General features: G+C 35.4%; 1 protein-coding gene across 8 annotated transcripts in view; it reads right to left on the bottom strand.

Annotated features, from left to right (window-relative positions):
* BCAS3 (BCAS3 microtubule associated cell migration factor) overlaps positions 1–21,950 on the bottom strand; it is a 372,839-nt gene that overhangs the window by 196,098 nt on the left and 154,791 nt on the right. For all 8 annotated transcript variants that reach the window (XR_009960449.1, XM_062592657.1, XM_062592659.1 and 5 more), the window contains 4 exons: positions 21,036–21,136; positions 4,019–4,119; positions 1,750–1,946; positions 262–359 (listed from right to left, as the gene is read on the bottom strand). Coding sequence is in view for 7 of the 8 variants with exons in the window: in XM_062592657.1 (XP_062448641.1) it covers positions 262–359; positions 1,750–1,946; positions 4,019–4,119; positions 21,036–21,136 (497 nt within the window). In the remaining variant the exon portion in view is untranslated. The remainder of the gene's footprint in view (positions 1–261; positions 360–1,749; positions 1,947–4,018; positions 4,120–21,035; positions 21,137–21,950) is intronic.

Here is a 21,950-nt window from a genome sequence, read left to right as displayed (position 1 = left end):
AATGCAAATATTGCATTTATATCGTATGACATATCCTATATCTGACTTTAGAATTGAGTGGTAAAAGGAAAAAAGTCATTATCATGGTAGCCTTCAGTATGTGTTTATGCAAGATGGCATTTACCCTATAGTGCAACTGAAAATCTTATATCCTTTTAATTATATGTCATTGGTTAATAAACATGTTATCAAAAAAAAAAAAAAGTAAGGTTGATGAATGCCACGAGTATCAAAGAAAACATAAAATCAACATATTTCTACCTGAGGTAGCATCAATCACTGTTGAAACTCCTCTGCGATCAGAAATGGGACGTGATGATCCTGGCATGCTAACAGGTTCAGAGCGAACCGGCTGAATCCTGAAAGGTAAGTCACAGTTGCCACATGCATCAAAATCATTGCTTATGAGGGCTTTTATTAAATCACAAACCTAACTGAGCCAAACAATTAAGCCATTATTTATTTATAAAACAACCAACTGTTGAAAACTTTCATTTTCCTTTGCTTTATGGAAACGAGATAATGCTGCCATAGACAGATCAAAACTATACAAAAAGTGAGCATCCCCAAATTATGTCTCAGATGAGGGCTCTTAGAAAGCTCAAAGGAAAAAGGAAAAAAATCCACTCTACTAATTTGTTTAAAATACCTCTTTTGTCCTCCTAACAGCAACACTGAACAGCTGCTTTAGAAGAAAAGACACGATTTTAACTTTCTGTACCATTTTCTATTATATATTTAATATATTTTTCAAATTCCTGTTCTCTTTCTGTATACATGTATACAATACAAAAACTTTAACTCATTAACATATTTCACACCACTTTAGAAGATGCTGTGCATTTATATCTTTACTTCTGGATGCAATTTTATGCAAGGATAAATCACACATTTCAAAAACATACATTTTTCAGCCCAAAGACAATCTACCAATTTTATGGGTTTGGTCATAATATGCATTTCTGTTGTTTACTCATAAGTGTTTGAAATAGAGTCCTGAACCAATGGAGTCAATATTAAAGAACTCAAGACTTCAAATCACCTGCAGAGTCAGAAGCATGGAACTGTTACAACTTCTGAGCTACTGGAAAGGACACAATAACATATGCTGAATAAAGCAGTTCTACAAAATCACTAGCTGTCAATCAGTATCAATCCATGTGTATTTTCTTCCACTCCCTCAGCCTCCATTTCCGGATCAGCCAAAGACTAATGAATTAAATATGTGGACAAACAAAAACAGAAAACAAAAACAAAAAAAACCCACAGATTACAACAAGAAAGGAACCAAAGGAAAGAAATAAATAAGAGAAGGAAGCAAAAAGGAAGGGAAAACCATTCCGTAAGTTCACTTATTGTTCCAACACACTGGCTGTTTTACAGTCAGCATATTAATCTAAGGCCTAAAGCTTATACTCATGTCCAAGCAGACAAATCTGTTAAGCATTGCAGAAACTGTGAAAGCCAAGGAGACACTGAACTTTTTATAGACCGAATGCAACAGAACAAGGCAACCAAACTTTGTACTACCTTCCATTGTCATTTAGGCAAGAAGCAGTAACAGAAAGGAATCAAAGCTATTTGGCCTGGATGAATTTTTATTGTTCTCATGTCATATGCTCTTCTCTTTCATCTGGACAATCTCATTGAAAACTATTACACATTCTACACAGATGGGTTCATTTAAGCATAAAGCAAGTTATTCACACAAGAAATGTGAAACAGCTTGGAAATTAATTGTATTTTTACCTGAGACTGTTTAGATCAAGATCATCTGTATCGAAGTCCAGAAGAGGCTGCGGTGTGTCACTTGGACCATGTGACTGCAGCACTGAAGAACTTGATGAAATGACGGTTGTTTGGCCAGATGGATGAATTGTTTTGAACTGGAACTGTGGGCCCATCCATAGGCGTCTATGAGGCCCAGTGTGAGTCACTATTTCAACCTGTGAGAATATTGTGAAATGCTTAACACAAAATTGCAGCTTAGTAATTGAGTGGTTCCTTCAAGATACTGAACTTCCCAAAATCCTATTACTATTAAGCAAAAAGAGGTTTTTATGCCATCAGTTCAGCTGAACACTGAACAAGGGAACATTCAAAATGTCTTTGCTAGGGAGGGTCTACTCCAGTCAAAGCCAAGAGCTTTTTGCAGAGCCTTGAGAATCCTTAAATCACCAGTTTTAGGACACTACACTCCAGCTCTTAAATTGTTCTGAAGACTGTAATTCTATGAAGGTTATCATTTCACTTGATTCTGTTCATTAGTTTCCTTTGCCATTATGAAATACATGCTACAACTCAAAAGCTAACAAGCTAGCATTGCAGCTGCAAGAAATGGTGGAACAGATTTCTATTTGAACCTGCATGGATTAGACAAAGCAACTGAGAGTCCACCTCCACCAAATATGCTTGTCAATAACTTTAATCCTGACCAGGCTAAGGAATGTACTTTTCAAAAGCAAGCTGTTACAGTTTTGTTACTGTGGCTTTCTAAGATTTCACACATTAAACAGCACTGCTTCACATGTATGTACTGTGAACTGTATTTCAAATCAAAGCTCATAATCATTACTGGCATATGTGAGGATACTGCTGGCAGAAACCATCTTGCTGAAAAGCAACCTAATTTGTAACAGAGCAATGGGGAGTACAATATAAGACACTGAATAGCTCAGGTCATATTCACTATACGTGTATACATTATAAACATATATATGCAACATGTAGTTTAGAACAGCAGCTAAATCATATATGTGTATACATATATACGATTTAGCTGCTACTCTAAATGATATATATATAAAAATACAAATATAGGTATTATTTAACTGAAATCCTGATAATTAAAACAGAGGCAAAGGTGTTTGCTTGCAGTGTAAACAACACATGTGAGATTTTAATCTGAAACTGCCAATATGAAATGAAAACATTAAGCTTTGGTGAACTTACAGTTTTAGGATGACAAAATGAAGTATAGTAAATTCCTGTCAATTTCTGCTAAAACAATAATCAGCTTCACAACAAGAATGTAACTTAGTAAGGAATTTCTTGAAAATAACTTCCTTTAATTTACGACATAGATGTGTATCCTAGGGTTTTTTATTCTTACATTTCTGTATTACTAGTGATTCACAATTCTTTAAGAAGAATTTTTTAACACTGGATATTGTTCTAAGATAGTTTTCTGCTAAGCTGACAAATACACAGCCTATTTAGCACTATTTCCATCTTTACATTTATCTTCGCGTAACTCAGATTGACTGTAGACATTTCTGAGTCAAGTAGCTTTTATGTAGCAGTGTAAATTAGGCCACAGATAAAGTAATCTGTATATTTTAAGCTTGAAACCATCAGTGTCACAGAGCCGAGAGGTAAACAGATGCCTCTGCAATTTTACTGAGGCTACGGCCAGATGTTCCTATTCACTCTCCTGTTGTGTGCAGGACAAACATATTGTATCTACTTCACACTGACAGCACACATTACCCACTGTTCTAATTGAAAAGTTGAAGTGAAGGGCAGTGTTTTTTCACTGCATGCTGTTACTGTTGATAACAACACTTTAATTTTGAAAAACATACTTGCTCTTTAGGCTTAATCTAAACTGGCTTGCTTAGAGAATGCGAACATCTTCATGTTCAAGAGAGATATCATCACCCTCTTCACTTAGCAAAAATTAAACATTCCTGAAGCATTCTCTGAATTGTCTATTTTCTGAGTAATGTCACTTAGTTTTTTCATACATATATATTTACTTCTGCAGTGAAAGATAGATGTGATGAAATTCTAGTAATTTGAAGTTCCTTTGACTTTTTATATCTAACTAGAACTAGTAATATACCAACCCCCACAGTGTAGGTTTACCTTATTCTTTTTTTCTGAGGTTGGCCACTATACTGGAAAGTCACTGGAAGAGCAAAATGAGCTGTTCTATTTTGAATAAAATTTTGAATTTTTCTTCTAATGTATATTATTATTGTTTCACTCCTGAAATGGAACTGCCCAAAAAACAAACCTGGGAAAGCCACTCTTCATCCTCTTGACCGCTGTGGTCAGATGCTAAACTGTCATATGATTCATGTCGAGTGATAGGTCCAGGACTCCCTGGTGGGACCACTGTGAAGGACGGGGCAAAGGGCAGAGGCAGGGGAGACAAAATTGTTAAAAAAAAAAAAAAAAAAAAAAAAAAAAAGAAGTTAAATGTTTTTAAAGTAAGCTTTTTCAGTAAGTTACTAGTACAGTACAATACGTATTTTCATAAATTATGACTATATGCTTACTGACAATGCGCAGTATCGCAGTAATAACTTACTTTGATGAGACAGAAGAGTTTTATGCTATGGTGTTAGGACAATCTCAACATCATAATCACTCTTTTTACAGTCACGTAATCTAAAAATCTATCAATCTTTTTAAAACTGACTTTTTAGAAATATATTATTATGGGGTTAACCTTTGTGTGTTAAGTTTCCATCCTCTACAAATTTTTACAGCCATGTTATAAATCTCTAATAATAAGATTTTATAATGGCAAAGCAGACACAATTTTAATCATAAATACAGAACGGCGCCTTTATAATATAAACAGCACAGTTCTTTCATAAATTCATATACTACATGAAATAAAGGGATTTTCATTCTGTTTTTTTCAAAAGGATATCTGAACACAACCTCAACTGTGGAGCCATTTCCAACATGTGGAACTGTGGAGCTCTATGTTGCAGCACGGCCTCATTCTGAAAACTGCAATTCAAGACCCAACCTATCAAAAAGTTATTTAAAGTACAATATAGATTAGGATATTGTTCTTTCAAACTGTCATGTTTTTCCCATGAGATGCTATGCATCTGTCCTACTCATTGAAATCAATACAATTTGTGCTTGCACGTGTGTGTACATACACACCTAAGCAACTAAAGACACTGTGTGTTTATCAGTTTTCAAGGTAGCATAGAAACCATATTCATCTACATCATTACAGAAGTGACAGATCTTATTCTATGACTTATGGATGGTTCTGCCTAGCCCATATCAAACTTGTATTAAGAAAATATACATACTATCCTGGATTACAAACAGCTGATAATTCACTGTAAATATTTAAATGTGAAACCATAACACCTATATTTCTTCCTTGTCAGTTAAGTTTATATTTGAAAATGATGAAACAAAAACATTATTTTGACACATTCTGCTGTCGCCCTAACCTTCCCTGTATCTCTTAACACCCCTATAATACATTCTACTAATGCCTGTTTTGGAGAGCACAGCTGATCAACTGTAGGCTTTCCTGTTACTGAACTCAGCTAACAAACTGTTCATGACTCTAGCAGATGTTTTTGCTTTCAAACCAACAGGAACTTTATGGATTGATTTTTTTTTTCCTCTATCCCAGGGGCAACTACTAGCACTGTCAAGATTATGGATGTTGCTGTTCAGTGACCAGCAGCAAAAACACCAGGTCCAGGCAACAGCATCCACACTGCTGTGTCATCATATTTCTCCACTGTAAAATACTCTTCTGCAAAGGCGAACGACACATTTTATTGGAGATTCAAGACGGCTTTACACTGAAGAAGAAACAAGTGGTTACACTTAAGAACATTTTTCACAGAATCATAGAACAGTAAGGTTGGAAGGGACCTCAGGAGATCATCCAGTCCAACCCTCAGCATAGTCCATACGGAGACTGAACCCATGACCTTGGCATCCGCAGCACCATGCTCTAACCAACTGAGCTGTGCTGCCTTTTCCTGTGGAGCCAGAGCTTTGCATGAGAACTGCAATAATACACATTTCACTGTAGCTTCAAAATACACCAGTAACTTTTTCTACCAAAAAGTGACATGTTGAAATCCATGAAAAAGTTCTGTCTTAGAGTTCACCAGCAAGGCAACAGTGATAAAGCCTTAGCTGAGGTCAAATCTCAGCATTTTATTTTACTATTTAATAAAATAGCGTTATATACCATACCTATCACAAAAACAGGCACTTAAAAGTGTCTGGTTTTGATAGCAGGATCCCATAATGATGGTCTCAATCTTACCACAGGCAAAGTATTGTTCAACTCCCACCAGCCTTAGTGGAAGTAGGCAACACTGAGATACAACCTTTTAAAATAAGTGGCCATCACTGGAGGTTCACCACTGCTGTAGTGCTTATTACTGATACACATATGGCCATTTTTTGCACGCTAAAATAGCCTCGAACTTATAGGAACAAACACATTATAAAAATGTAAAACTGATTGCTTCGGTATTTGTCTCATCCACTTCCAGCATTATCAACTATTCAGTTCCAAGACAGACTAATTTAAACTCAGAGGGACATTTCCAATCATCTGAGCTCACAAGCAATCTTTTACCTTCTATCTTCATTCTCTGAAAATCCAAATTCACAAAGGAAAGCATGACAGACTTCCATAGTGTAGCTATTATTATGCTACACTATATTATACTATAGCACAGTTTTTGAGTTCTTGAAGAATGACACTATAATGTAGCACAGTCAAAAATAATTAAAATAATCAAATTCTTCAAAAGCTTTGTATTGAGTACCATTTTTTCTTGCACTCATCTCACTTCTCTTTCACTGGAAAAAATAGCAAGTGGTACATACAGACAACGAATATGTCCTTACTGCACAACAAGATATTTTACTGGCAATTGCAGGTGATTTGTGCTTTCCTGAGACAGTAAGTCCAGTGCTTTGTGTTTGAGCTATGCCAATTTTTAATTTCTTGCTATTTTAACTCCAAAATCTGGAACAACCATATATCAAATATCAGAACACTACCGAGTTTTTTTATGCTATGAATACATAAACATGCTGAAATTTGTACAATCACCTGCAGAGTGAAAAAGTGCAATGAAAGTAAGAGTCTACTAAAAATCTCAGGTGAGAACTACAATGCGCAACTTACATTTGTGCAATATAGCAAAACATGAGTTTCTAAAGCCCACTTACAAATGCAAAAAAAAAAAACATAAGCAAGCTTCCATGCTTTCAAGATGACTTTTTAAAAACTGGAGTGCTACCTGAAGGATAAATCAGGGCTTTGCCACAAGTATTTGCTACGGGGTAGAAATATCTTTGAGCTGCTGAAATGTAGTAGTAGGGCCTTTCATCCGTCTTTCTTCATGGGAAAAGTAACCTGCATCAGTCCTAAATGTGGAATATATTCCTGCTTTCTAATCAAACTAGATCTACCAAACCATTCCATGTTTAACTTAGGAAAAGCAGAATCCCAATGAAAACTGTTGTTCTTCACATTGCTTCATGACCTGAACATGGTCAGCTCAATATCAATGCTCAGAATGAAAGGTGCAGGTGCTTACCTACAGTAAATTTAAGAATTCCCTCTTCCTTATCTGCAGTTACAGGACTGGGCTTATTACTATATTGAAGAAATATTATTAAAGGCAAGGATCTAAAACCTACATATATTTATATATATATGTATATATGCATATGTATGTATATGTATGCATGTATATATGTATGTATGTGTGTGTGTGTATATATATATATATATACACACACCCACACACTAATTTTGTCATTTGCACGATAATTCCTAATGCTAAGGAAAATCGCACAGAAGTGATTGTGGAGATGGAAGTTTCACAGACAAAACAAAGGCTGAAAAACAGCTAAGCTGGTATTCCTCTGAAACTCCAGATCTTATTTCGTAGTTTAACAATTAAAGTAAGAAAAAAACTTTTTGTTGAAACTGCCATGATATTTAGTGCACAAATAAAGCAAATGATGTATATTAAACTCAGAAAAAAATTGCATAGGCATTCTTGATGTATGGGCAAAACCTAGACAAATAAACAAGCTTGGCAAATACTGGAATTAACAAATAGTCCTTTTGTGCATAGATGGGCCAATTATACAATGAATACATGACTTAAGACAAATTCTTATTCATTCAATTATAAATTGTCATCTTTCAACAGTATAGAGGTGTTGGAACAAAGAAAGGCTACAGCTCAATTGTTGTACGAGCACTTCTGGTTTTAATTTGTAAACAATAAATCATTAGTTTTACTTAGTTTTCTGTACTTTTTGAACCAAAAGGTTTTAATTTTCTCATTTACATAAACAAGATTTACAGAATTCAATTTAATTGAGTTGTATATGAAATTCCCAATGTGCTGTTCTCTAAGGGATATGTTTGACCAAATTAAGGGCTAACAAAGGCATTTGGAGACTCTAAAGGCTATTTGTTCTGTGCAGCCTGCTGTATACACACACGCATGCACATTCAGAAAACCTTCCTTTACTTCACAAAATATAAATATATAAATTCACAAAATTTATAATTTGAAGTAAGATTCTAAAATCTAGTAGAAACAAAAACAATGTAGTCTCAACTAACTCATTTAGTCCAAAGTCTCTCCTTGGTTTATGCGCAGTCTCCAGTGATGTCCATGGGAAACAGGTATGCAAACTAAAAAAACAACATATGCCTTGGTTTCATACAAATCACACACTAACAGCTGATTTTGATGCTGTCTGCGGTTTTTTAAGTTATATTTAAAATGATCATAGGTAGTATAGAGACCTGAGGTAATCACATGCTTGTCAGCATGCTTTAGGAATACTTCCTTTAAAATTAAAGTACATATTTTGAATGATTTACTTCATGCTACTTTTGGAACAACTGATGCATTAGTTACATCATGTTATGCTTGATAAGCGGAATATGACAGTTCTTGGTTTAGGTCTGTATTCAGCCACTTTCTGTTAAATTCAACAGGTTCAGCTTTTTTTCCTCCCTGTCTTAAAGAGGTGATCTCACTTCCCTCCGAGGCTGGTTTCAGTATCACAGTCAGGTGACTTGCTACAAAGAAAGTCTGTCATGTAGTTGGAACTCCAGCAAGTGCTTATCAAGTTTTACAGCGTGCATGTTCCCAAAACCTCTCTTACAGCACATAGCTATGATTGTTGGCTCTAATTCTGCTGCAGCTTGACAATAAAGTGGAGACCAGATTTTCCTTTCAGACAGAATTCTTACAGCCACATTTAAAACAAACTGTTTGTATTCTGGTGAGGTGCTCTATGCATTTTCAGTTGTAGCCATATGATACTGAACAAAGTTCTGTGTTTAATGCTTTCTTTCAGCTTGTAAACTTCTGCAGGGGCATTCCATGCAAATTAAAATATCCTCTTTCACTCAGAATTTTTCTCCAGTCAATTTTTTTCTTGTGTTATGACTATTTCTGAGATTCTTACATGCATGAACATCCTAAAATTATGCTAAAAAAACCCCTGTAAACCAAGAGTTTAGCTGGCCTAACAGTTATTTCACAACACCAACTGACTTAAAGATTTATCCATTCGTTATTTGTAAACTGACTATAATTTATTACGCGCTTTACAGACAAAGAAATCCATTCTCTGTATCCACCTTTAATCTTAAAGGAATAGTTAGGACTGTACGCAGGATATGAATTCTCCTCAGATTTTCCCAAGGTTTGATGACTGCTTTACTTGCTCTTTATACTTCACAGTAGTCTGATAGCCTCCAGCCTGGCATTTTCTTCCCTGAAAAGTGCTGATTGCGCATTCAGGCTTCACTAATCCTCTTGGTTCCATTATGGGACAGGTAAATGTTCACTGTGCCTGACTCCAGCTTCCTTTTCTAAAGCTCCTTAGAAAAATACTCAAGTTGATGAACATTTAAAGCCAGGCTGGTTGGAATCTATGGCATTACTTAAAATACGGAGTATCTTAAGGCTATGTAACACTTTACAAACTCAAACTGAGCAGACTATCAGCTCTGTATCAAAGGACAACATATATATTATTCTTTCCTGAGTTAAAGAATAATTTTAAATGCAAGAATCTATGGTGAAATCCATCTGATGGCCATCTTTAAAGAATTATGGAAGAGGTAACTATTTCTATAATTCACTGACTTCAAAAGTATGTTTGACATTATTGTCGGGAAAATTATGTTAACCATGGATTACTGTTACAATCAAAGTATGTAGTGAGAAGTCAAGAGGCTTAGTAGTAAATTTTCAAAGCGGTGCGTGGGGATTTACCCGTTTGACTCCCATTAACGTCAATAGGAGTCGCGCGGCTAAATCCCTGTACACTGCTTTGAAAACTGACCCCTTAGTGTTGATGGACCTCTCTCTAAGAAGTTCCAGATGACCATGTAAGAATAGTAAAGAACTGTTTCAGCATGTGCCCTTGTTCATTATTGTTGTTTGTACACATCTGAAAGTATTTTAATTCCTATACTCAGTACTGTTTCCAGCATTTAGTATATAAAATATGGATTAAGATGGGCAAGCACTGAGTAATCTGATGATCTGTACATGTCCAAGTATAGGTAAGCTTCAAAAACTTAAAATATATTTGCAACATCCAATGAACCTTACATTAATAATTATTATCTGCCCTGTCTCCATTATTAAATAAGTAACAGTTATGGGTAAAGAATACATTCTACATTCGTTCCTTAATTTACTACATTGCTTATATGCAGTGATGTAGAAATGATACCTGTCCTGTTTCTATTTACCCCAATCAGTCCAATACTCAGAAATTAAATTTGCTTCCCTTTACCACTTAATCCTGTTTCCTGTAGGGAACAGGAAGGGCAGGTTACAGTTTTAGGGAAACTTAGTTTTCCCTTTAAAAAGATCGTAAACTGCAACTTCCATTAAAAACATCTTTTTTGCAATGGGAAAGTGATCCAGATTAGCTTGCAAACTATTATGCCATGAAAAGTAAGAAGCAGGCATGAAATTTCCGTTTTCATTGTTTGCAACTAATGCGAGCAAAACCCCAACAGTCAATAAAATAGATATAATACACTTGTTCAGTAATTTGCAGTTGATGACACTTTGAAAATAATAAAAAAATATATATATAATCTTCTTTTAGAAAATCACTGAAACAGTGGGAGATAAGGGAAGCTACGCTTGTTTTAACTTAAAACATTGAACAGAATAATTGGTGAAAATACTACAACAAATCTGTATATTAGCAAATACTCACAATAGATGATATTCCTACACATTTGACAAGAAAGGAAAAGGCAAAGCATACCTACAAGGTATTAGAAAGAACATTTCTTGGTTCATTAAGATGCCAAATAAATACAAGCAGTTCCGGAATGGTGAAGAATCCAACAAAGGAACCAAGCAGAGAAACTTCAACACTGAAAATGGAAACTGCTGTCTAAAAAAATGGTGAGAAAAACCAAAACTTCACACCTCCACCCCAAACTTTCTGCTTTGATGATGACTTCTACAGGTCAGGTTTGTTAGCACTGGGAAAATTGGTAAGATTTTCGCTTCCAGGCTTGCCTCTAAAACACTTATAAAATCATTGATTAGGAAATGCAGACAGGGAGATACATATCATGCTTGTAGTGCATATATTCTTATTGACTGTAAAAAATAAATGGTATGGTAGACATAAATGCTAGAAAGAAGCCAAAAACACTAACAAAGTACTATGAAAGTGGGCAAAAGCTCCTTTTTAATCCCTATCTGCTCGAGAAAACACTGGAGTATCACAACCATTAAATTCTAAAAAAAATCTCTGAAGGCAAGCCATGTTGGAATTAAAGAGAAATGTGTGTTTGGGATCTGTTTCATTCCAAAATGTTAAAACTATAACGACAAAATAATTTTTTTAAGATCTTTCGCAGTTTTAAATATATTGTAAAAAAAAAAAAGTCCAATTATGAATCTTTAAATTACCAAAATTGTGCTAAAAGATTTTACCTACATTTCTTACAGTTATGATATTTTGTTTATGTAGTATTCAGAGAGAATATCTAAGTTAAGATGAACACTTAATTAATTCTCAGAATTAAGAATTCTTAAGAAATTGATTTCTGAGAATCCTCAGAAATTCTGAAATGAGGTTTTCCATATCAAGAAAATCCCGTCCAAAATTTCAGAGAAATTATAAACTGTTTTACAAGGATATAGATTTTTAAATTACTTCTGAACAAAACCTTTGAAACTACTGATGCACAGATCCAGGCAGTTCTTTTTTAAAGTATATTGTATTCTTTTATTATATGGCAATAAAGTAGAATTCTGTGAAAAGAACAGACTAGCTGAAGACCATTTCAAGCATAAAGAATAATAATGGCAAACCGAGAAGCTAGCAAATGTAAGCAATTATTTTCCTATCAGGATAATAAGGTTAAACATATGTACTTAAGTACATGAAATCTCCGTACAGCTGCGTACAGGTTGTACCCAAAACAACAGAATAACAGCGTAATCCAGTTTCTCAACTTTAAGTATATAGCTCTAACAGTGAGTTAGTTGCAATACTCTTGCTGAGAGTAGGGGGCCAGGGGGAGGAAAGCCTGGCAGAATCATTCCAACATAACTCATCTTGTGATCGGGCATTCAATCAACCAAAAGGCTGCTTTTACATTCATTTAACATAGATGAAACAGCCTCCTCCAATTTGCCTTCATGGAGAAGATCTTTCTCAGTTATGCAACACCCATCTCAGTTGCTTTGACTTTTCATGAATTGTGTGTACGATGCGAATGCTGCAGCTGCAATTTTTAAGCCCATGCTATTCAGTGGACACAATTTTGCGGAAAGGCCACTATCTACAGTGTAGAAGTACATCTGAGAAGTCAACAGTCTAGGCAACGTTCATATATCAGTACACAAAAAGTATGGCAATTTCAAGTATTAACCCACCAACCACTGCTCTCCTAGTTTCACAGCACAGCAGCTCATATAAACTCAAGTGGGCTTCACCCACTTCAGGGGAAGGTCAGATAGCTTTGTTCAGAAAGCCTTCAGCAGCAGATTAAGTGCAACTGGCCCATTTTGCTCTGAAGTGGAGGAGGAACATTTAGGCTCTATCAGCATTGCTGCAGAACCAGTAAACCCCAGCAGAGAGACACTAATGAACAGCTGAGAGCACTAACAGCTTAACCTATTCCAGCTGAATTCACTTTTGACCACAGCCATAGAGAGATGTTGCAGCAACAGAACAAAAAGGCTTTGAACACCTCAAACACCTCATAGCTATACACTAGGATAATTGTTATAGAACAGGCTCTGGTTTTGATTCGTTTTATTATTTTATCAGGCTCCATTGTGATAGACACTGAACATGCACCTAACAAGACACAGTTCTTGCCCCAGAGAATATACAAATACACACACACACTATAGTTATGTATACATAGTACGGTAGGTATCATAATAATATATATTCTTTCACATACAGAGAGAATATCTCTCTCTTTCTGTGTGTGTGTATATATATATAAGTGTGTAAGAAGAAAGCACAAACAGACACAAGGCTGAGAATCAGTAGAACACTAAATACAATTTTTAGCCTCAGTTCATTACCCCTTTACCAGGCCATAATGCTCTCTACTGCTCCCAGAAAAAGCCTCGTGATGTTCTAAGACATGACTAGATTCCCTACTATAGGTGCTTAGTGTAAATCATATGGTAGTAGTTTGGCTATGTTCGTGTGTGCCATAGCTCATTTCTTATAGTATCTGCCTTCATAGCACATATTCACACAGTTTTAACACTATTCTTACTCTCAGTACTGCTTCCACTGCATAATATGCACTAGTTGTATGTAAGGAATTTTTATTTTCATCAATGGAATGTATAAAAGGAATATAAAATAAGCAATAAAGAATTATAATATTGCTTAGAGACAAAAATCTTGCTCAGGGTGCACAACTTTCAGAAGAGGGAGCAGGTACTGCAAACATAATGACACAGAGACTTCAGATTTATCTATTTAAATTGTGTTAGGATTTAACCCAAACACAGTGAAAAAAGGTTAATCCCATCCCTTTGAAGACAATGAATAGTTAGGAAGTTCAACTTCTAATCAAGGCCATTTAAGTAAAACACAAGATATGTACAGCAGTTGGTCCAGAAATGAAAACCTGCTGCAATAGCCAAAAGTCAAAGGTAGCTATAAACACAGGCCTTAATCTTTTCAAGAATCCGTTAAAGTCTATAAAACTGGTATCTTCAGGCCTAACTCAAAAGCAAATTCCTACTCAGACATAAGATAACAGCCACTCAAGTATTACTTACTTGGAGAACAGTGCAGAAACAAAGAATGAGAATAGAGAGTACTAGCTGAGTTAAGGATCATTCTGTATTTTTCAAATCTAAAATTGTGGAATATGAATTAAATAGCATTTAGAATAAACAGTTAATGAGACAGCAGAAGCCTCAGCTACATGCTCATTTTTCAGAGAGAGAAAAACACAATTTCCAGAAGTGGCCATAGTGGGATAAAGAAACACTGCATCATTCCTTTTAACATAACAGAAATAGTCTTTGATTATTTAAAAGTCAATCACTAAGATCTGTCTTCAAAACCTCCTATTGGAGGCTTAATAGCAAAGAGGTGCAAGTACACTTACCAGCAACACTATAGTAAAGTAGAGACTTTTGTTTTAATAAAATCTATATTTATACGATTACATTTCCTATGGTTGAGGGCAGCTGTAATTAATGGATTTCCCTCCTTCGACTAATGCAGTCATTTGTCAATTTAAACACAGAATGCCCAATCAATTTTGATGTATTTAGTAAGCAATTTGTCAAAGAGTACTGCATACCAGTTAATATATTAATTCTTGTCATTGGCCTGCTTCTGACAACTGCAGGTCCTCTCCATAGAACTGGTCCTGATGAGCCAAAAGTCTCGTCTGGAATGTGAAGGTGCCCTTTCCACAGCCAGAGGAGAGAAATCATAACTCATGTTATTCAATACCCCTTTCAGGCAGCTTTTTGTTGTAATTTAGAGGTTTCTTCTTTCATGTGTTAATTGCTGATATCTGAAGGTAACTACAGTCCATTCTTCCAATGTAATGGAAAAGTGAATTCAAAGAGGATAAGTAGGAGAAAATACGAAATAAGTAGTATGAAATGAAGGTGTAAGAATTTCAGCTGGTATTTAAAACTACCTATTTTCACTACAATTATATAGCATGCGTCTGCATAAATTCAAATACATAAAAATGGAAGGTATGGAAGTTAGAAAAAGGAAACATAGGTTAGGGCAATCAAATATGCAAGACTTTAGGTTATAGTGATGGAGACAGAAGTATTCATTAGAAAGAAACCTGAATACAATCAGCTGATGGTCATGCACATACAGCACACCTTAACAGCTTGCCTCAACAGTTTACACTATTAAAAGTATCTTAATTCCTTAGGAGGAATTAAGTGCAAGGATTAGTAGGAAACAAGTAGCGTTTGAAGAGTAATGATGAATCGTGGAAATTCCCGTAAGTCAAGTTCTTTATATTGCAAATTCCATGGGACCCTCTTACGCAGGCATGCAATGCCTAGCACAACTCTCCTCCCATTGCCAAGTCTACTATGAATGACAGTCTAACTGTACCAGAGGATACTATTTACAAGAAAAACATATTACAAACAGCAAAATATGATTACACTCCCTTCCTTTAATGTCATGGAATTTAGAAGTTGTCCAGCAAACACACACAAATAAAGAGGGAATACTAGTAGAATATACATGTTAAACCTGACAAGGATATGAGAGAAATCTCTAGCACCTATAACAAACACCAAATATGAAAGACACAAAGTCTATGATGTACCTGAGGCTTTGCAGGATGAAATTAAAAAAAAAAAAAAAAAAAATAGAATAAGTTTGAAACCTGTCCCATCAAAAGCTAAGAAGATTCATAGTACTTGGTATTTTTATTCTGACCAACAGCAAAAAGTCTGAAACTGTTAAGAGCAGGATATTGATGCTTCCTGTAGGCCATCAGGTTAGGATATTTAAAATGCAGGTCATCTGCAAGGCATGAACTTGCAGAAAGGTCCAGATCTCTCACTACCCAGTTTCTCACTTGTCTGCAGCAGACAGGCTGCGATAAAGCACTCAGGTAGATAGGGGCTGCATACTTTTGTTCAGGTTTCAGCAGCAGATGTCACAGATGACCTCAAAGCAACGAAACAGCTGCGCTAATCCACTTACAAATGCCCTGGGGATAAAGGTCTTGGACACTTGTTGCACAAAATATTTCTTCAAAGAACAGTTCCTAGTTACTTCCTTATTAGCTGTGAATATCACCCTAAAATCCTTTGAAAAATACAGTTAAAAGCTGAACTGTGCATAAACACCTAAACGCAGTATTTTTAAGACATTCTCTTTTTATCACAAGATTACTGGCCTGCTTCAAACTCTCCAGAGACTAAAGATTTTGATACTGCATTTTGGCATCAAACTGCCTATTTATGAAAACCTGCTAAGCACGGCCCTCCGCCCAGACTGCCGCCGCTTCTTTGTGCTCTCCGGCTGCTGACAGAGGTACTCTGTGCTAAAGAGCACACGGAGTATTTTCCAGTGACCCGGGGGCAAAGGTCCCGTATTATAAATGGATAATGAGACCTAATGCAATGTTCTGAGTGTGGACAAAGAAAGGGCCTATCCATAGCCCCTTGTGACTTGGTCAGTCAGGCTTTTATTTCCCCTGCACACTTAATGGAGCCAAACAATTGGCAGAAATGCTATACAGAAACCGAGAGAAACTGCTGTATTCTGACTCTGATAGACAGATACAAATAGTGACCCTGAAATGGCGCCAGAATTCCTTTTACCACTAACGTGGCAGACACAGATGTAACATTCACCCGAAACCCCTAGTTAGCCATTTGCTGGCAATTAAACTTACTGACAGAAGCGATAGCACATCAAACCACAGGCTTCAGCTAATGTCAGCCCATTACATTGCTACAGGTAAGCAGAGCCAGATAGCTTTTGCCCTACTAAATATATGCTAAAATCGAGTTAACAGGTGTTCTGGACTTTCTGTGCGACTCTTGTTTGGTTTAACCGACTGGATTTTTTTCAGAAACTTCACGGAGTATTTTTGCGTGAAATAATTCCAGAAAACAATTCCAGAAAACAAATACAATTTAAAAGAACATTAGATACATAGAAATTTCTCTGTTAATGCTACTTTTACCGTTTGTTCTCTAGATTTTGTCTCCAGTGCTTACTATTCTGTTTTTCTCTACATTTCATGCTTAAGTGAATTAAAACCCAATTGAAAATTTTTAATGATAATTTAAAACAATGCAAGTTATTTGCCAGAATTTAGCAATCAATTAACTTTTCCTTCTTCAAAAAGTTTTGGTAAAAAAAACATTTGAAATACATAGTGTTTGAATTGTTAATGAAATACACGAAGTGAATCACATCCACCCCTGATTTCAGTTAGTGAGATGAGTGTGATCCATACACATAAAGATTAATGTTCTCAGAAGGGTTTTTGTTCTGACTGTATCTATTCAACACATTACTTTTAATTTCAACAGAAACCAAAAAGCATACAAACTACTTTACAACATTTCAGGAGTTCTCCAGACAGTACTCTGTGCAGGTCTTAAATCTACCCCTGTGGTGGCACGAAAACCTGATGCCTCCTCTTGCAAACATGTCTAGCTAAGCCTGCTACTTCTGTGAATTAAATGCATCTTTTTTATCACATTACTCTAAGTTACTTAATGCCGTCACCAGCAGCAGGTGCGTACACAACAGGTAATACAAATATGATATAATACAAATAATACAAATACAAAAAGAAACTATCAGCAACATTTCTGCATAAAATAATGCAGGAATGTAGCAAAAATTTCTGGCTGAAAGACAGCTAACAATTTTGTGCAGTGTCAACCATTTCTTTTCTACCTTGTGACCTTTCTTGCTTTTTCCATGCAGCATACTTCAAAACAATCTTTTTACTAAAATAAGTTTCATTTCTAACAGAACGGTGTTAATAGTCTTAAATAAGGAAAATGGTCTTCAATGAAGTCCAGTAAGAATCAGCTCTGAAGTCTGACATTTCCAAACTCTCTGAGAACTTCAGAAATGAATTTATCTTGTCCTGTACTTTTTATTCAAATAAAATCTATTAAAATTAATTATTCCTTGAGTTCATAAAACAGAGTAAATCAAGCCTCATCGTTTGTAAAGAACTCTTATTTATGTTCTGTATTCTTTAGGGTTTATTCCTTACTATGAATTTTTCAGTTTATTTCTTCAGATAGCAAAAAGGTTCCCCATTCCTGAAAAAGTAGTACTAATTTACAAAACATTTATTTTCATCATTGCATCTAGATAATCCTAGGATACCCTCAGTAACAGACAACATACTAGGAGGAATCTGCTATAAAATGCTGGATTAATCTGTTTACCATCTACATCAAGGAAATATCAGATTATACACTGCGCTGTTGTTGCTGTTTTCACCTGTAGAGAAGCTGCAGGAATTCATAAAAAATATCTCTAGATGTGTCCAGCAAAAATTTTATGTAAAGGCTTCTAACACTACAAATAAAATCTTAATTTAAGGCTAAGGCTTTCATTTTTTTGACAAGGGTGAAATTTATCCTAATTAATGAAGCACAGAATCTAGACAGCACTTCAATTCTGCTTACACTTAATTTAGAATTTGCGTTGTCCTTCTGCCCAATAATAATCCAGAAACTAATTAAAATGGTACTATATTTGCAAGCAAAAAACATTTTTAAGTTGTTGCAATGAACAAATCTGTTTATGAAACATTCCCATTCAAACAGAAAATTGCACCTATCAATCTGTACAGTATATTTTCCTTTTTTGTGAATCATGAAGTAGCACTCTTCCTCTCCCACTCTTTTTGGCAAGACAAGCCATTTCCTTCCATATCCAATGGCAGCATTGTTTTCATGTCACAATCTCCCAAGTATTTTCAGGGACAACGTCATTCCACCCACATATTTAAATAAAACAAATGAAAACTCCATAATCACAATCGTTACTTGTAACTGTGAACAATTACAGAAAAAGAAATTCACAGGTGGCTAAGATCTGAATCATCAAAACTAAATATGACAATCATATATATGAACAAACACTCAATAGAGCAGACACAGTTAAAAGTAAGGTAAGGAATAAACGGTAAGTGGATTTTTAGTCTTGTGAGTATTTTCTCAGCCAAAAAATTACACAGATTGTCTAACCTTGTAGGCTTCCACAACATTTTCAGCTCTGAGAGCATGCAACAGATGGACAGGTAAAAGCAACAGATCTAATCCGGTGCCAATGCTGCTTTTACCAGTCGCATTCAGACATATTGTCTTTTGGCCCAGATATCCAATTTCTGCATTTTAAATGCTTCAGTCACATAACATGCCGGCGTTAGCTGCACCAACAACAGAGCACAGGGTCTAGTTTTCCCAAGAGTACCTTTACATATGCCAAGAGTTGTTCCCTTGTGAAACTTTAACATGACTGTATCACTTTGATCTTGACTACACCCTTGCTAAAAAATAAGAGACTTACTATTTACTATTACTAGTCTTCTGAATTATCTTAATGAAAAGAATATATAAACATACGTGTATGTGTGTGTGCACATCTGTGTATATAATTATGCATAAAGGTATATATGTACATATGCATGTACATAAAATGTTTCTTCATAGACAATGCAATACACATTGGCTCCCTGAAATGATCTGGCTGGATAGCACACAGAATGAAGCAGGTGGGCAGACATCCCTGGAAATGATGCCAAGATTCCCGAGGGAAGCAGCTGCCTGAGATTCTGGCTGAAACTAGCCCAGTAACCAGGAATTCCAAGGGAGTGGGAAAATGCAGATGCATTCAGTTGTCACTAAGTATCACGTTCATGAGAGGAAATGGCTAAAAGCAAGAGAAGAAATGAGGTGAAGAAATCCTGAACACTTCAGGACATGTAACAGCTCACATTTGCAAGGCCTGCCAAACACTTACTTTTTGGAGTATATGATAGCCTCACTTACTGCTTTGATTCCGATCAAAAAGAAACTGTACCTGTTACTCTACTATTACGAATGCAGTTGATTACATGAATTCCTGTGCTGAGGAGGAATTTCTATTGAAATAAATGTATGCTCCCTACAAACTGCTGGTGCACAAATGCTCTCAGCTCTAAGCTACTGCCATTGTAGACATGCCTACCAGTTCCCCATCTTTTCAGTGCAACACTTCCCCTTCCTAACTCCTAACCTGCTCCAGTAAACAGTGGTTACTGAATGGCTGGGGAAAAAAAAAAAAAAAAAAAAAAAAAAAAAAAAAACAACACTTAAGCATTTACAATAAACGATGAGTTATATGACATGCGTTTACTCAAATCACCACTCAGGAGGTACCCAACACTGTCCGGATGCTGTCTGTTTTACTATAGTTTTCTATATTTTAATACAATTTTTTTGTGTATCTTTTTATTTATTTTTAGTTTTTTAAAAATCTGAATGTTAACATAAATTATAAACTTTCTGAACACGCATATAGATGGTTCCATATGGACATGGTATCAGGATAATGACATATGTCATGACATACGCAGTTATAAATAATGATGCCTACATTTTTTAACATGTTAAACAACTTGCAGTTGGTTCAGTTGCAAAGAAACGTCAAGAAAAGTTTGGAATTTCAAAAGATTGAAAATACAAAGCTAGTAAACTGTATCATAAACCTGACCACCAAAATTCCACATACTATAAAATTACCCAAAGAAAAAGAAAAAAGCTATTATCCTTTTCTGGATTTCTGTCAAGTAAACTTAACCACATTTTTTTCATTAAAAAATTTTGTATTGAACCTCAACTTTTTAAGATGTATTTTAACCTGTAGCAAAATTTTATAACTGGCCATTTTTTTTTTTAATCAGTGTAGGAATTTATAATGGAAAGCCATGGAAATGTTTTACCCATTACAATATGCTGCTACATTTCTAAAAAAAACCTATTGCATCTTACATGGTAAATTGTCTGTAAATCTTCGTCTAATTTCATTGATGTCTTGCACAACAACTCTGCCCTCGCCAACACATTCATAATAAATTTTAGAAATTCTTCTGAACAACTGCTGCTATCTTGTTCCAATAATGCATGTTGAAAAACTGTTTCAGAAAGTCACATTCTTGGCTTAAAATTTGTACGTATGACAAGACAAAAGAGTTCTAAGCTACTTACAGCCAGCAAGAAGATACTGGTAGTACTGTACTGCATCTGCAGCCAGGAGCAATGGGTGGTTTGCATTAAATGGTGGTTGTAGCTCATTCCACTGAGGAGTTCTGAGGTAAAACACAACACTATTAATATTTAAGCTAATGTAGAGAATGTAAATCAGTGTTTCTGTCATCACATGTAATTATCTATACTAGCTCACAAAATGTTTGTAATTATTTAAATTAGCTTCTTCAAACCCTGAAATATACCACAGGCAGTTGTACAGCATGACCACTTCACACAGATTATGAAGAAAAGACAATATTCCTTTGTTGACTGTAGTACATATTGCACAAAAAAATGATGAAGGCAGTTTAGATTAACTTGGTTAATATGTTTAGGACCATCGTATGTCATACTAACATTATCTAATATTAACACACAACAGAACCCAGGGAACTTTTTTGTTCTGTTAACTAGCATTGCTTCGATACTGTAAAGTCAATTGAGCATTTATAAACTGTGAAAATAAAGCTGTGTAAAGTTATGGACTATTGATCCAATTAGGACTTTCAATTCCATTACAACCTACTCATTTCAACAATAATGGTCTAGAAGTCTGTGTTGTAATTTTAATTAGGGTGGGCCATTCCTAAATAGCTTGGTAAATCAAATATTGATCAATATAGTCCAGCAATGAGTAGCACTAAGGAATATAGGAGCCAAGAAAAATCAATAGAAAAATATTTTAAAATGCCAAAAGCACTGACAACAGTTTCTCATCAATTTTTGTTTACTTTCTTCCACATGCCAGGAATAATTTCTATAGCTATCTTGAGAAATGCTACCTTCAGCTGCTCACAGGATAACTTGCCTGATGCAATGCTTTGTCTTTGAAACCTCCTGCATGTCTCGTGGCAGAATTCTGTATTTTAATGC

Source organism: Rhea pennata, chromosome 20 (assembly GCF_028389875.1).
Source record: "Rhea pennata isolate bPtePen1 chromosome 20, bPtePen1.pri, whole genome shotgun sequence".
Taxonomy (NCBI): Eukaryota; Metazoa; Chordata; class Aves; order Rheiformes; family Rheidae; genus Rhea; species Rhea pennata.
Note: the sequence above shows the minus strand (reverse complement) of the source record. Positions and strands in the feature narration are given on the sequence as shown.